Genomic DNA, 17645 nt, shown 5'->3' on the forward strand with positions numbered 1-17645 from the left:
AGGGCAACAATCCATCAGTAATCTGCAATTTTCCTAAACCAGAAATCTAAAGAACCATCCCAGCATCAGCCTGTGTTATCTATATAAATCAGTATAATTTCTTTTCAACTCAGCCTGGCATATTCAGGCTCCAGGCTATCCAAGAGGATTCAGCCAGTCTGTTCTTAGCTGTAGAAAAACAAAGACTGTATTTCTTTACTTCAGGTATCTCTTTCCTGCCCATATATGCAATTAACAGAAGTCATGAGATGCCAGTCAGCACTTCAACTGTCCTTCCCTCTGACATATAGTACAGATGAATTAGTTCCTAAAGATTCCCGATAGACCCAAGAGGCTTCTTACCAGGGCTACTGGGAGAAGCATCTGGGTCCAGAAGTCCACAGTTACAAAAGCTGATAACCATCCATAAACCAACAACCACTGGCACACAAATGTTAAGGTTGATTCACAAAGACAGGAATTGTAAGCAGCATTTGCTGTAGTTCAGCAAGACATTCTAACAGATATACTGACCTATACACTGATAAAACCACAAAGAATAACCCAATTCCTAATCAGGCACAGAAAATAGCTAAGTGTCTTTCTTACATGGCCAGACAGGAGGTTTTATCCACCCACTGCACCTTTAACTTGCAAAAAGGCAATAATTCAACAAGCGTATCACATAAGAAGTAATTACTCCAAGACAGGTAGCATTGCCTAAAATTATTTAGTAGTACGTGGCAGATGTGATGAGACTCAAGATGTGTGAAGGAAATAAACACTGATGGTGGCAGAGCAGGCAGTGATGTTCCAGACCTTTGCCATTTTTTAAGAGAGGGAAGCAAGAGCATGTACTAAATGCACCTCTTCTAAACTGCCTTCCCCACCACACCACTTCTCTTTTGCACTTGGTAAAGGGTCAACTCACCATCCTGGTGACCATATCCATCTCCTGCCAATTCAGTCACAATATCCTCCCCATTCAATCCCCACACAGCCACCTCTCTGGAGGAATCTCTCTTAAGGACACAAGAAATAAAAGAAAGTGCATGTGCATCTCCACCCAGCAGATACTCTTCCAAAGTACACTAAGCCAAGAGAGCACAGCAAGAAGGGGCTGACAAAGCAGTCCACATTACCAAGTCTGTCCCAGCTACCAGGAAGGCCCATCTGACCACATGAGATGTGTAAGACAATGCTGCCCACGTTGCAGACAGCTGTCACACTTACCCAGCTCCCTACAGGGCAGTGCCACGCTCCAGCGAGGCGGCCGGGGACCTCTGCCATGAGGCATTCCGGGGCATTGCAGCACCGTGCCTTTGGGAAACCTACAACAGGAAAAAAGGATTTTAGAGTCCATGTGACAAAGCCCTTTTCAAAAGCAGCAGTTACATCCTTCCTGGCAGCTGCAGCATTGCTGCAGCTTTAAACGCTGCACACAACAATCATCAAGGTTGACTAACCAAAAAAATTGTTTGTTAAAATGCAATTAAAGCTGGCAGTACGAGCAGTTTAGCAGCTATACACACCAAAAATATTGCAATAGTCACAAAATCAAATATTTTTAACCCAGTAGTGACACCCCACAACAGGTGTCAGCAAACAGATGATCAGACTTTTACAACAGCAGCTGCCTTTCAGTGTTTGGCCACAGTGCTGAATTGACATTTGCCCAAAGCGAACTCCAGGCATTCATATTAGCATCTTTTAGCTTTATTTTACCAACATCTATCTCCAAGTTTCAAGATTTTAAATAAGACCTTTACATAAAAAAGAAAGAAGGACAAAAGGAACAATCCCAACAAACTGGAATGTATGAGTTTAATCATTAGCTCTGCAATTAATGCAATTTAAGTTCACAGGGATTATGCCTGGAAAAAATAAGCCTTACCAAGGTTCCAAGTCTAACAAAATCTGATTTATAAACATGAAATTATTCCTTTAACTCACACCTGACCGCGGTTAAAGTCACATTTCCTAAACTTAAGGCCAATAGTGCATATTCAAAGTTTGGCAGGTTGATAATTACAGCACATTTTCTTCCAAAACTTTAAAACAAAAATATATATATTCTTGAGAACACTGCTTAACAGTAGGTGACAATGAATGCTGAGTTTGCCATATACAAAAATAACTGGCTGCATTAGTGAGAGCTATCCAAAGAGAAAGCAAGATGCAGAACACCAGAACCTGTTAGTTTCTGTTTCGTTGCAATACAGTGCAGCAGTGCATTGCCTGACAGCCACACCAAACCACACAAGAGCCCAGAGAACCCACGGAACCATGCCTGGGATTCACGTGGCTGACACACATGAAGGTGCACAGGTCAGCAAACCAGTAGGAACAGCAGCCAGAGGGGGTGGCTGAAATTATTGCTTCCAAACTGAGAACGTTGCTTATTGAAACTTGAATACAGCCTACAGAATCACACTTGACACAATCAAAATCTTTTGCATAGTTATTATTTCATGAAATTAGATTAGCTTTCTACGTAAGTGACAAACTGATTTTAAAAAATTCTTTATCTGATGATTGCTGTAGTTTGAAGAATGAAGTATGTTCTCCTCATACAAAACAGAAGAGATTAAATTGCTTGAATGCAAAAGATAGCTCAGATTCAACCAGAATTGTGCCCAGCAACTCTGCAATAATTGCATACAGAACATAAACATACTTTGTTGAGAACTCATAATATCTAATCAGCTATAATTGTAAATTTTATTATCCATTTGTAAGTTACCAAGGGAGCCAACTAAAGAACATGAAATGCAAAATAATACTCTAGCTGGGATATTTTATTAACATGAAGCTTCTACCCACCCCTTTCCTAATGCCTACAAGGCTACTTTTCTTCTGAATGTATTTTAATTGTTAGCTTCTCTTTGAAGGTATTTCAACTACAATGAGAGAAAGGCTCCAAAGAATTCTTACTGATGTGCTATTTTTCCAAACAGTTCTTTCATATTGTCTACAAATGTGTATGTTGGGATACAGATTTTCTGTTCATGTGCGTTTCTGTTTCAGAAGAACATCAATATTCTCACCAAGTGACATGCTATCTGGAAGTTTCTGAACTGACTACATCAGCACTTTGCACCTCTCCTCTGCAAGGCTCCTCTCCTGGGCAAGCACATTTGCTAATGCACATCATCCTCCAAACTCATCTCTGTTACCACTTATTTCTCAAATTCACACCCATTCTGAAGTCTCAAACTACTGCCAAGAACCACGCTAACACCTGGGTCTGGTGGGTACTGCAAAAGAGAGCAGATGGTGGGCACCTCACACTCGGAGCAACCAAAAACCACAGGTTTTAAGGGATGCTTCCAACATCACCCCATGTCATGTCTTCCCTATTATGGCATTTTGTCAGTGTTTAAGGTTCCACCATAAGGACACAACAGTAAGGCAATGTGCGGCACACAGCACAGCCCAGGCCTTTGTCTCCCAGCCCGTTGGCCATGGGCAGATATTTCAGTGAACTATTTGCAAAACCTGTAAGCTGAGCTACCCAAAACCAAATATAAGTCAGAGGAATAGTACAAAAAGAGAAGCAAAATACAATGACCTGGATATAGATAGATGCTGAAATTTTGCATTTTTAAAAAAAGTTTAAATATGGTTGTTCAAAGCCAGGAGTCAAGTGAACAATAGCCCATTTACACCAGCTCTGTCACAGGAGCTACATGAAAGCTAACCAGGAGAAAGAGCCAGAGGTTCACTCTGTTCCACATCTTGACTCTGTTGATAGCTGGGAGGAAGGAAAAAAAGTTTGCTAAGGAATCAAGCCACAATTAGCAGTTTTGTTGACACAAGTAGCCACCTTGTACGCTAAAAACGCTTTTTTACAACCCTAAAATAGTATGACAAAGTGAAAAACAAGGAAGCATCGCTCTTCTGAAAACAGCAGCTGACAATTTTATACAGTGAGGAAATGCTATTTTATAGTAACGACTGCCATATCAGCAATACAGTAAAAGTTAACATATTGACACTGACAGAGATCATCTCTGCTCTCCATTAATCTGCATTCTTTACAGATGGTTATTCATGAAAATTAAGCGTGAAGCTGAAAGGTTATCTATGGCCATATTAGCAAACATCTGCTTGTGATTCTGGTTTCATGTTTGCATGCTATTCTTGGAAATGCAACCATTTTCGAGAAGTACCAGATGTGACCAAGTGTTCTTAATCGTAAAATATTCATTTTAGCAAGATAAAAGTTCACTGAAAGAGCAGGGCCACAAGAGAGAGCACATTCTCTGAACACAAGCATAGCGACTGTTTTTCACTGCTATTGCCACTGCATACGCCAGGGGAAAAGCATTTCCGAAGAGGAAAAAAAGCAATTTATTTAGTGCGCCACTACAGATAATCACTCTTCATTTTTAAATATGAAGCACTGAAAGAAATAAACATGAACTTGGTTTCAACCTTAAAGCAGTGACATTGCACATTGCATGAGGTGAGCTATCTGTTGCCCTGCAGCGGGATTTGTAGTTAGTTAGCCTCACGTGGTGGGAAGCAACCTTCTGCAAGGTGACTCTGGGGACCTTGACTTACTCCCAGGTGACCCCACAAGATCCCACGCCACCCACAGTGAGGAAGGAACAGATAACTTTGGGCTGGAAGGCACTGCAGGCAGCAAGCTCTCAAGGGAGGCTATATGAAGAAATTGACGTAGGTTGAATAATTGGTTTAATTCTTTTAGAGCTTCACTATGGTTAACCTAGTTCCTAAAAAAGGTTTCTGCCCCCTCAAAACATCGTCCTTCGTTTGACTGCTATGGTCTCTAGAGGAGTAATGCTGCTAGTTCAAAAGAAATCTGTAGATAAAGGGTCAACATGATTGCATTTTGTAACACAAATCCATACACATCCATCTAGCTCCATGCATATACATACAGACAAGCACGCACACAGATTCTGTTTACAAACTCTCACAGACTCCCTTCTTTGCCAAGACAGCACTTTGTGAAATTACACATAAGAAAGGAATATCATAATGAAATATTAGAGTGAGGGATTATGAGGTCAGTCAGCAGCATTTATTGTTCAGATATGAAGATCTTTTTACAGAGTGGCATTTTAAATAAGGGGTCCTGAATAACAACAACAAAATCACCACCAAGAACATACATACAGCACCATCACCACCACCAGCAGCAACCAACCACCAATGCCACAACACAGCCAAACACTTCCAGAAGCTCAGACTGCCTGTGCTTGGTTTGGAAGCTCTGGTGAAACACTTGTGCAAAAATGTGTCACACATTCCTCACGAACTTTCAAGGAACACAATGCCAAGTGAAGATTCAAGGGTTTGAATTTATCAAAGGGGCTCAGCTTTCCCATGTGTTATATCACAACAGAATGCTGCACTCCCGGCCTTATCTTCAGTCTGCAGTTCTTCCAGGACTTTTTAATTTATTTTTTAATTAGTTCATAGATTTAATTTAATTTCAGACTGGCTAAGTGATAACTCTCATTAGGTATAAAGTAAAACTAAAAGTGATGATCACAGATGTGTGTTATTAGTTGACGCTGTTCGCACACCCTTTTATGTGAGGAAGACTGATCATCACAAACACCAAGCATTAAAATGACATAAACCACCCCTTTATGTAGAGAAAACGGATTTTGATTTGAAAGACTACTGTTTCTTAAAATATCAACCTGTTCCCTTCACATCAGTATATTCTCCAAATACATGTTTTGCATTTTGAAGACTTCTCCATTAGAGGAAGGCATTTCTTAAACAAGTAACATTCTCATATTACAGGGCTCCTTGTGCTGGAGTTAAAAACTACAAAGATGGTAAGTCTCACCATTAGTAAGACTGAGTTAAATCATTATTCTGAATCTCCACTGTCATTTTTTAAATTAAATTATTCATTTAGAAAACATACATTGCTGAGTTTTCAATCCGTAGTATACATTTTCTATTACTGCATATGTGATTTCCCTCTAAGATACTCATCTTTAACTTCGGAATCTTTTTCTCTTTCAAATACTTGTTAAGTTACTTTGGATACACAAGAGTCCTTTGGTAGATTCTTATAACCTCAGAAGTGCTCAGGCCATACAGCTTCTTGAGGTGATCAACAACAATATGGATAGGGAATAGACATTTCATTTCAAGTATGAAAATTGAGAAACTAAAATATTCTTGTGCTGGTTTTTCAGTATATTAAGAAACTGCAACAGAACAGTAGAAATTGTTATTTTTGCATTCTAAGGATTATAAGCCCCCCTCCCACTACGTCCCAACCTTCTCCTCCCAGCATTAAGATGGGATTTCTTCCTTGAAGCACAAGAACTTGCACAAGGGCTAAATTATGCAGAAGTGTGCTGGGGCATACAAGAGGCAGGTCCAAGAAGGGGATTCTTGGAGCTACAACACATTAAACTACATAAAATTAAAATAAGTTTCAAAATATGTAAAATAAATTAAATTTCTACAATTGGATAAGCTATGAAGATATTATAAATTTGTGTGGTTTATGTGGTTTAACTGGACATAAGGCAGCAATGTGCCCTTGAAGCCCAGAAAGCCAACCATATCCTGGAGTATTGTGTCCAGACGTGGAGTCCATCCTCCTTAGGACAGGACAGACATGGACCTGTTGGAACATGTGCAGAGGAGAGCTACAGCAGTGACCCCAGGGATGGAACACCTCTCCTATCAGGAGGGTGGTAGGACAAGGGGAAATAGTTTCAAACTTAGAAGAGGGGAGATTAAGATTGGATATAAGGAAGAAACATTTTGCAATAAGGGTGATGAGGCACTGGCACAGGTCGCCCAGAGGTGGTGGAAGACCCATCCTCAGAGACATCAAGGTCAGGCTGGGTGCAGCTCTGAGCACCTGTTCTACTGTTGGTGTCCCTGTTCATTGCAGGGGAGTTGGACAAGATGACTTTTAAAGGTCCCTTCCAACTCAGTTCTATGATTGATTCTAAACAGTCTCTGTTGCTCTTTAGCATTCTTCAGGACAAAGGAGGACCTTTACTGAGCTCCTCTCGCAGAAGAGAGAAAAACAAAACAAAACCCCATTTATTTGGAGTGTGGAGAACACTGTGTGAAAACTTATTTTCATTCTGGATTGTCTGGCACAATCTGCTAAGGAAGGGAAAGGATCAACGAGAGCAGTGTTTGAAGTATTTACATCACTCTACTTCATATCTTCGCATCTTAATTTTCTGCTTCCTCAGTGCCCTTTACAGATGTTTGTCCAGAAATTTTGAAATGTCAACCACAAAAATAAAGCTGGGAAGAAAAAGTAACATTTCCTCATTCATTAAAATTTGCCGGCAACCGCAGCGATGCGCCGCGTGAAAAGAGCCTCTTGTTCTGCCCGGCACACAATGCCTCGCGTAACCTTTCAGCCCCTCGGATGCATAGAACAGCATTGATCGCAGCGCCCCGAGAAACAAGGAGCTGCAGAGAAGGGAGCACAGCCACAGCCATTCTGCAGAGCGCAGATCCCGTCCTCTTGAGCACAGCCAGAGCCCAGCGCGGAGGAGAGCTCCCTCCCGTGGCCGCAGGCGGAGACCCTACGCATCCATCCCGGGCTCCAGCGGGGGCAATGGGTGCTGCCCCCCAACCTGGGCCGCACATCTCCTTCTTTTCCTTCTGCCTCTTCCTCCCGCAAACGGGAGTGCGATTTGCTTCTTCCTAGGCAAGGAAATTTAAAGCAATTCATCACTGCGCTAGATGCGAGTGAATGGTCTGATTCACTGTGAATGATATAAAGCATTCAGAGATCCGGGCTTTATTGAGCAATCCAGAGACCCAGTGCTGTGCCAGACACCATAAAGAGAATCCCATGAAAGAACTTCTTACAAGCTTTATGAAATTACAGAAGTACAGCGAGTTATAGGAACCCAGCAACTTTTTTTCTTAAGCATAAACAGTGCCTTGAAATTAGTTCATAATAATAATAAAAAATTGACCTCACTGTAAATCTATACCTACAACTAACCAAGAAAGGGACAGAGATTTTTTTTTCCAGATAATCACAGAGGAAGTATTTCTTGTATTTAGAGAACACGCTTTTCAAATTAAAGTTAAAACAATTATTAAGAATTAATAATAATAATAATAATGTTAAGAATTAACATGTTCACTGCATCATTTGTAAACTTTCAGATGTCATACTGCAATTTCAATCATATCAGAAGCTAACAAACTGCCTTGGGTTCCTGAAGCAGTACAGTTCCAGACAAACAATTCCATTGCAGGTTGTGCTTGGTTAACATTAAAACAAGCATCAAAAGGAAGAATCTCACACCTTAACTCATGTAATGGAATCATAGAACTATTTGAGTTGGAAAGGACCCTCAAAGGTCATCTTGTCTGACTCCCCTTCATGAACAGGGACACCAGGGACAGTTCAACCAGGTGCTCAGAGCCCCAGCCAGCCTGACCACGAGCGTCTCCAGGGATGGGGCATCCACCACCTCTCTGGGCAACCTATGTCACTCTCACTGTAAAAGACTTTTTCCTTATATCCAGTTTAAATCTCCCCTCTTTTTGTTTGAAACAGTTTCCCCTTGTCCTATCACAACAGACCCTGCTAAAGAGTCTGTCTCCTGTCTCCCTGTAGGTACTGAAAGGCCATTATTAGCTCTCCCTGGAGCCTTTTCTTCTCCAGGCTGCACAGCCTCAGCTCTCTCAGCCTGTCCTCACGGGGAAGGTGTTCCATCCCTGGGATCATTTTTGTGGCCCTCCTCTGGGCAGACTCCAGCAGGTCCACATGTCTCCTGTACTGAGGACTCCACATCTGGATGCAGCCCTGCAGGTGAGGCCTCAGAGAGGCAGGATCACCTCCCTCACCCTGCTGGCCATCCTGCTTTTGATGCAGCCCAAGTTTTCACCCCAGCATTTTCCTTCACTGAGCTCCATCCCTCAGAGCTGAACTAGGAGCAGTGTGCAACCCCTGGCTTTTCAGTAGCTATATCATCTACCTGCTTGAGGATAGATAACGCTGCTTATTAGCATGCTGACTGCTGATGCATTCATCATTAATGCACTACTGAAAAGGGCAGCAGTGAAAAAATCCACAGTAAGGCAGATGAGCATGCAGACTGCACAGTCAGAAGCCAAATGAAAACTCAGTGGCAGACACTCACCAGTCCATTGCTATCAAACTAAGAAAAGCAATGGCTCTGTGCTTTCCTGCTCCTGTGATATAATAGCAGATACCTTCATCATATTCTGTGCTGCCAACAAGCCAGTGCTTGCTGGGAACTGATGAGTAGTAATTCCCCACACCACAGCTCCACAGCACCTACATCAGAAGGACTGCTGGTCTAAGTGCAGCAAGATGCAAGTTGACTTAATGACTGAAAGGGCTTCCAATAACCTGCTTGTCTTTGACCTAAGACGACCTGAACCGCCTGTAATCAGGTTCCACACTCCAAAGGAGCAGAAGTGACTCAACAAATCAATGTTGGCTTTTCCAGGCACACAGCATGAAGCGAGACAAAGCCTCAGTGCCAGCTCCCAGCGTCTGCCTCACATAACACTTTGCAAGCGACAGACTTTGGACTTCTCACACACCCATTACTTGGCAGTGCTGCAGATTCTAAATGCCACAGAGACAGCATGTCAGGCACAGCCCCACACGCAGCATTTCCTCACTCTGTTCTCCTGCCCCAGGAATTGGCATTTTGGCTCAGTTGTTCCCAAAGGGGACTTCCCCAGCACCTCAGTGGAATGCCCAGCTTAGGGCCTGGCTCTCTTCTCCTTGAAGCAAAATGCAAAACCTTCCATTAGGTGGCAAACAGCAAAGGCAAGATCTAACACTAATGTACACCCCAGCCATACAGATTGAAGAAACCAACAAATCTTTCCCACTCAATTGGATCTCCATATTATTTCAGCTTCTAGAAAACAATATTATGAAGTTAAGCACAGATTAATGAAAACTGATTCCATAGATAACACTTTGTATTTTACTAATTTTGTTAGGTTTTTCTTCCATGTTCCAATTAAATCCAAAATATTCTTTATTATTGAGAAGAGATAAGGTAAATAATTTTGAGAAGAGCATCTGCTGAATACTGCTGTTTTCCTCTATGGTTTCTGAAGAAAAATGCTTGAAAAGCAATTTATGTATAAAATGCACTTTGTCTTCATACAGCTTTTGCCTGGCCTGAAATAAAATAATGAATTGTTCCTACTGGAAGCCACCCAGATGACAAACCAAAACTCTTTTCTTATTAAGAACAGAAAAAGATTTTTGTTTGCAGAGAATCACAAAAATATAGGCTAGATTTTATGACTTTGTGATAAACATTAACTTCGCTAAATTAAAAAAAGGACCGCATTCATTTCAAGCCCCATATTAGGAAAACAATGTTTCCTTTTTATGGCTATCTATTACATACTAGTTGAATTTCAATAATCAATTGTAATTCAGCACCATATCATCTATTTATATCCGCTGCTCTCAGCCAACTGCAGATTACTGCACTCTTGAGAAGTTTGGCCAGGATTTCAGCAGAGCTGGCAAGCGCAGGCTGGCAAGCTCTGCGCCAATTAAAGCCTCTATAATGACTATATCAGCATGTATGAAACTGGAAATGTGACTGGACAAAGCACAAACACCATACATTCACACTCATAATGTGTGAGTCCTTCACACTTCCCTCCAGTTTTGCTTTGCTGATACTGCAGAGGTGTACAACAGCTGTCCCATCAGTTTCCAAACTGAAGACATGTGAGCATTAGCTCTGTGTTCAATTAATGTTAAAAGAGGATTACCCATATTAAAGCATTGTTTATTAGAATAAAAATGACAGCAGAAAGCACTTCCTCACCAGATACATAATAAATATCCAGCCGGAGTGCTAATTATGTCTAAGTGTGCTAACTCCGTGTCTAAGTAACAAACACATCTAATCCATCCTCGTGGATTTCAAAGTGAAGATGGATAATTCCACAAGTTTTTCCAGCAAACATTTCCAAGCAAACTCCACATATACTCATAGCAATAAAGGACAGAAACTATTTCCTACTATCAGAATCCAGGCTTTTGCCAGACAGAGCTCAGTCCAAGGTAGGATTTGTTGTTACCAAAGCAATATCCCCTCCCAACTCTCTTGCCAGCATGTGGTCTGTTTCACATGGCCCCAAGAGGACCCTGCAGTTTTGCCTGTTGCCATCCCAATACCCAGCAGTGACCCAATGCTGACTCCACCACACTCATAGAATTTTCTACTTCCACAGGATTACTATTTGTATTATTTTAGGTACTACTGCAAGAAAAAGTTCTTAAATCAGTGAATAGTATGTCAGTGATGAGAAAAAAAGATAATACTGATGCATTTCACTTAAAATAATCATCTGAGGACAAAAAGCTATACACAATTAAATTCTGAAACAATTAGCAGATGTCTAATTATATGCAATGTTTCCTATTATGCTGTACATTATACTTGAGTTATGCAGCAATACTTCTCATTTATGCAATAAAGCTTTGGTAAATTTCAAAGTTAGTACAGAATTGGGCAGCAATGTTGGTTACGCAGTAATTAATTTCACAACCTGCAAAGTTTTTTTTGACCTTCTAAGAACACATCACATATTGCAAATGAATAAGAAAATGCATATTATTTTTTTTTTGTTTCCCTGAAGATCTTCTCCAAGACTCGCGACTTCAACTGTTCCAACTGCATATCAGAGATGAGGACAGAGAGGGAGCACACGCAGGCATGAGCTATGGTCCTAATATCACATCTGCAGAGAAAAGGAGGAGTAGTAGCATGTGTGATTTAGTGGGCGAGATGGTGATGGGCTGATGATTGGACTATATGATCCCACTGGTCTTTTCTAACTGTAATGATTCTCTATATGTTAGGATGTAAGTTATCCAAAACTCCTAGATCAGACAAGGCTAAGTTGCATTCTTCCAGAGCTAAGGTATCCCATAGCCAGTAGTGTGAACATACAGTAGGAGAGCAGTACTTCTGTTATTTGTCGCATCAAGTCCCTAAAAGGAAGGAAAAAAAAAAAGAAAAAAAGAAGGGTTGTACAAGCAAGCTCCTGGCCCCCAAACATGCTTGCTTCAGCTCTTTATTGCTGCTCTTTTTCACTCTTGCAGAGAGGAGAGCCTCAGGCACCTCACACTCCTCACCACACAACCTGGCACTGCTAATGTCTCTTGCTTTTTTGAATGGGTTATTAAAATGATCAGTTATGGCTTTTGCCTCCTTTTACTTTCCGTTGAATACATCTAGGGAAATGCTTCACTGACCCATTGGAGTATATAGGGCTCCTGCTCAGCCCTTGCAAAAATAAACGATCATGAGCACAAGAATCCTCCTTGCGGGGGGAGGAATATCCCTTTGGGGATACAGATCACAAGAAAACTGAATGAAATGTAAGCAACACATAGGCAAGCTGAGGAGTGAAATGCCAACTTTGGGGAGTTTGAACAGCACAGAGGTGCATTCTGTATAGTTGGGTCTCCCATCAGTGCCCATCCACTGTCACAAAGCTTGCAAGGACTGCTCCAGAAATCCACCAGAAAAGAAACACACATTTTTTGTAATCCTCACTGAGCAGGAGCACAGGCTGCCCAAAGGGTATGGAGTCTCCTTGGAGATCTGCAGAAGCTGCCTGGACACAGGCTGGAGCACCCTGCTCTGGGTGTCCTGCTGGAGCTGGGTGGGCCACAAGGACCCCAGGATCCCTGCCCACATCAACTACTCCCTCAGCCAAACTCATCACTTCTACAGGGAAACAATGTCTTGCTTCTCCCAGCTGAAAGAAGGGATATGAAAAAGAAACAGGCTAACCTGCATCTGCTAATTAATGTAAACACCTCCTAATTGACTACCCCCTTAAAGTAAAAAATGCAAAATAAAGAAATAAATAAATGCATTGTAAGGATAGGGTACTTTGAGGCCTAAAGTAAAAAAGATTAAGAATACCACAGGAGGAAAAAAGAGATACAAAAGATCAGAATTACATAGTAACAAATATGAAAAAAAATTACTCAGAAGTCAAAAGATTTTATAGACCTACCATTAAATTGCACAAAGTGTATCCAGCAATTCCTACATATTCCAATGCAATTCCTATATACTCCAATGGGTCAGTGAAGCATTTCCCTAGATGTATTCAATGGAAAGTAAAAGGAGGTAAAAGCCATAACTGATCATTTGAATAACCCATTCAAAAAAGCAAGCCTTTACCAGCAAGCAAACCTTTACACTGCTCTGCCCCATTCCATTTTGTCCATTCCACAGAATCTGATTCTTTTCCTGGCATTACCCACAGTTCTGGCACAAATAATATTATTATACAGAGATCTGGCAGTTTGCCTGAGTGGCAGCAACAAAAATCTCTGTATTTTCCTTGAATCTTTATATAAATTTTGGAGTTAATTCATTTCATGCTGGCTTGGAAAACTATTTGGAAAACTATTCCATTATTTAATGAATTTTAAGGCAAAACATTCAAGAATATAGCTAATTCCAGCTTACACTAGGTGAAAAAAACTATTATTCAGCTGCTAAGAAAAAAAATGGGAGTGCTTTTGCTTATATAAACTATGTATGTAAATTTCATACATCTTAACGTCAAGCATCTGTGCGATTCTCCATCAGATGACTCATGAAGACATCCTTTTCAGTCTGTAGGGTTTAGACATCTGGTACAACACAAAAATGCTCCTTTGCACCACAGTATAACACATTCAAGAAAAAGCTATTTGTTTCTTTCAAATAGCTGCAAAAAAATAAATAAATAAAAAAATTGGTGATGTTTGCTGGAAAATGATGTTTTGAAAGAGGCATAAAGGCCCACATGCCTATAGTGGGCTGGGAAGGCCCTCACCACCAACTCAGCAATTTGAATGTTTGGGAAGGAAAGCAATTACCACCAACAGCTCTTTGAAAGCTCAAGTCAGCAATTTCAGTAATTACCAGGGAGCAAATACGTAGAGGTACCATGGCAAAGCAGCTACATGGGCTTTTCTAGCAAAAGAGACCGTGACTGAGCAGAGCATGAAATGTATCAATTGGAAATGAACTAAGATAATTAAACTGGGTCTTCTCTACAGGCCTGAGTTTCTGCCCACCACTATGATAATATCAACCACATGACCAGCACAATTTGTTGTGATGAGCCAAGCCAGACAGAAAGTCCTCATTAACTTCATTCTGGGTGGTGATGCACTGGAACAGGTTGCCCAAGGAGGTTGTGGATGCCCCATCCCTGGAGGCATTCAAGGCTGGGCTGGACGTGGCTCTGGGCAGCCTGGTCTGGTGGTTGGTGACCCTGCACATAGCACAGGTGTTGGAACTAGATGATCATTGTGGTCCTTTCCAACCCAGGCCACTCTGATTCTATGATTCTTCCCTGCCTGCTAGCATTACTTCCATCCCATTTTCCCAGTTATTTCTTCTGTTTCCTCTCCCTTTACCTTGTTTTGTGTCCTCTGTTTCCAGCCTCCCTATGCTGTCCATTCCCATGTTTGCCACCCCTAGTCTGCTTTCTCTTCATTGTTTTCTTCACTGCTTATAATAACTTTTAATTGCTACCTGCAAACACTGATTAATCAAGACAGCAATTTAAAGACAAGACTTGCAGATTTCATAGACTATTGTATCTATAAAACAATCTGAAAATACTTGGGCTGTCAGTACATGTTTAAATTTTTCCATACATATGTAAAAGTATCAATTGCCATAGGGAGGCAATAGAATATCCTACATATGTGTATGTATATGAAAATTCCACACTGGCTAGGAGTTAGAACAAGACTGAGAACCAAGCATCCTCATTTTCCACTGAGTGAAAGATGAACTTCAAAATCATTAACTGTCTTCTTTGCCTTACAGCAAGAGGTCATGGCAAATGTCAAACACAAGAGAGCTGTTCAATTAAGGGCAACCTTACAAAATCCAAACCGTTACCAACAGCAGCCTGGACGTCATCCTAGCCCCAACAAAGCCACCGCCCCGACAGAAGCTATTACACAAGAGTCTGCACTTGAGAACTGCCAAGCTTTAATCTTCAATGAAGAGAAATGAATGTATTCTCTTGAGAAACAATTCTGCCATACCAGAGCAGTGGTTTCTTAGGAATCAAGGGGAAAAAAAGAAAAAAAAAGAAAGAAAGAAAAGAAAAGAAAAACAAAGAGAAAGAGAGAAAAAGACAGAGAAAAGACAAGCTAACTTTTTCCATCTCTTCCATCACTTATACCAAAAGCTACATGTATGGCATAACAGTACTGTAATTTATCCCAAAGCAATAAACAGGAAATTGCTATTTCAAATAGCAAAAGTAAATAGATGTTCTGAATTGCTAACTTGCCATCTATCTGTTGTCAGGAAAAGAAAAAGATGACTGAATACAAAAGCAATGCTTTCTGGGGTGGGGAGGGGAAGACATTCTGGAAAAAAAAAGTAACTAAATCTGGTAGTTTTCTCCAATGGCAGTTTTATTGTTGTATGTTGAATGCTTCAGAAAACATAGCCCATCTAAGCTATAGTAAATTGTCAAAATAGTTTTAGAATAATTTATCTGCAGAACAAGAGGCAGAGAAAAAAAAAAAAGAAAAAAGAAAAAAAAAAAGGAAAAAAAAAAAGCTGATAGTTCTAGGCACAGCAGCACAAAAAAAAAAAAAAATGCTCAGTACCAATCCACCTCCTGCAACTTTGCAATGATCTGTGGATAAAGGCTTCGTAAAACCCACAAACCTGAACTGTGACTTGATGTAAAAGTCTCTGGGCCTAAGCACATCAATCAGAGTCCTGAGTCCACGCAATATAGGGTCAGAGTTTCTGGCTGCAGGAGCTGTGCACTGCAAGCACTGCACCCTGCACAGGGTGAATACAGCAGGACTAGCTATGTGCACGGGGCTCCCTGCGCGCATTAGTTCGGCTGCCATCAAAGCCTACTTTAGGAATGCGAGATTAGATTATATTTCTCGGTAAGCCCAGAGATGAGGGGAGGAAAAAAAAGTTGTTATATTTAGTCAGAGATTTTCTAGCTTGGTCAACATATAAAAATTTAATTCTTAGAGGCAGATGATACAGACTTTCGCACACTGCATCCTCACAGTTCACAAGGTCAGAAGAAAAATAAATAAGTAGTGCATTGATTTGCACCCCTGATTTACAGAAATCAGCTTACTAAAGCTCTCCGTGTTTACGCCTTAATGCCTGCCATTACACAGTATTTCACCTAAAAGTCCAACCAAGCTTTCCTAACAACAAGCAGCAGCTCCATCCACTCAGACCCTCTGAGCACAAGCCATGAGAGCCATCCGCCACTGACTCCCCCAGGCAGCACACAGTGCTCATCTGCAGAGCTTCAAGCAACTGTTCTGAAACTACCGAGACACAGAAAGTCCAACAAAAAAAAAAAAAAAAAAAAAAAAAAAAAACACAACAACAAAAAAAAACAACTAATAACAAACACCAATTCTTAAATGACAGCATGAGAATAAAACATTAATCACAATGCTTAAATATTCTGAGAGCCTTACGTCACTGTACCCACCCGTACTGCATGCAGCAGTGAACTTTGCCAAGCAGAGACAAGTCAAATTGTGCTATTCTTAAAGTTCACAGTAGTTTTGCTTTGACCCCAGAAGTAGCAGAGAGTCAGCCCTCAGCTGTCAGCAGATCGTATCCCAGCGCTCACACACATAGAGCACTCTGAGCATCCTCCAGCCTTGCTCACACAGTACCTGCATGCTGGGCACCACGTTGGGACGGAGAGCCCTTAACTCGAGAAGATAAGATTTCTGTCTGTAGGGCTCAAAGGAACACTTCCAACTCACACTGCACAGTCCTAAATGATTTTCCCCCTGCTCCTCCAAAGAGCACAATACGAACATCTTCCAGCCGCAGTCAATGCACGCAACACAGCCTTCCTCATCATCAGCATTATTGGAGGAAGAGCCATTTTTGCTGTACTCCACGCTTACAATCACGTAACTCGAAAGTTGGACACAGTGATAAGTTTACTCACAGGCAGAAGACACGCAGGGATGCGAGAAGCAACCGGACCGGCCGAGGGACGCAGCGCTGCGAAACCGCCGGCACCGACCTCCGATGCCAACTCGCGGCTCCTCTCTCGGGGTGCAGCTCTAAGCTCAACGAGTTCGGGGGCCGCTCTCGGGAAGCGGCGGTGCCGCCGGGGGTTCGGCACCGCCCCGGGGGTTCGGCCCCTCAGCGCCCGCCCCGCTGCGTACCACCTGCCCCAAGGTCACCCCTCCCCAGGGGGAGCAAACTTTGGGGCGCGTTCGGCGCCGCGCTGCAGCGGGGCGGAGGGAGCGGAGCGGCGGCCGCAGAGAGGCGGAGGCTGCGCGGAGCTGCGCGGAGCCCTCGGTCGCCAGCTGCAACGCGCAGGGCGGGCTGCGCGCCGCTTCCTCCTCTTCCTCCTCCCTCTCTTCCCCTTCCCCCCGACGACTTTCAGTTCACCTGCAAGCAGCCCGGCTCCACAGCTCTCCCCGGGACTGCAGTCACTGCGTCAGCGCCCTCCCCGCCCCGCGGAGGGAGCTGGGCCGGGGCTGCTTGTCCCGCAGGGAAATTTGGGGCAGCCCCTGGGCTGTGCGCAGTCCTCAGCGTGGAGACCCCTCGGGTACCAAACCCCTCCCCGAGGCGGCTGCCTGCTGCTGCCGGTAAAGATTGCCCCCGTGC

The 17645-nt window shown here is 42.3% G+C and overlaps 1 protein-coding gene across 1 annotated transcript in view; it reads right to left on the minus strand.

Annotated features, from left to right (window-relative positions):
• Positions 1-17087, minus strand: part of KIAA1217 (KIAA1217 ortholog) — a 345692-nt gene extending 328605 nt beyond the window's left edge. The window contains exons 1-2 of the mRNA XM_048951727.1: positions 16975-17087; positions 1213-1310 (exon numbers count right to left, since the gene is read on the minus strand). Coding sequence (XP_048807684.1) covers positions 1213-1276 — 64 coding nt within the window. The 5' untranslated portion in view covers positions 1277-1310; positions 16975-17087. The remainder of the gene's footprint in view (positions 1-1212; positions 1311-16974) is intronic.
• Between the last annotated feature and the right edge of the window lie 558 nt (positions 17088-17645).

The sequence above is a fragment of the Lagopus muta genome, chromosome 7 (genome assembly GCF_023343835.1).
Source record: "Lagopus muta isolate bLagMut1 chromosome 7, bLagMut1 primary, whole genome shotgun sequence".
NCBI lineage: Eukaryota > Metazoa > Chordata > Aves > Galliformes > Phasianidae > Lagopus > Lagopus muta.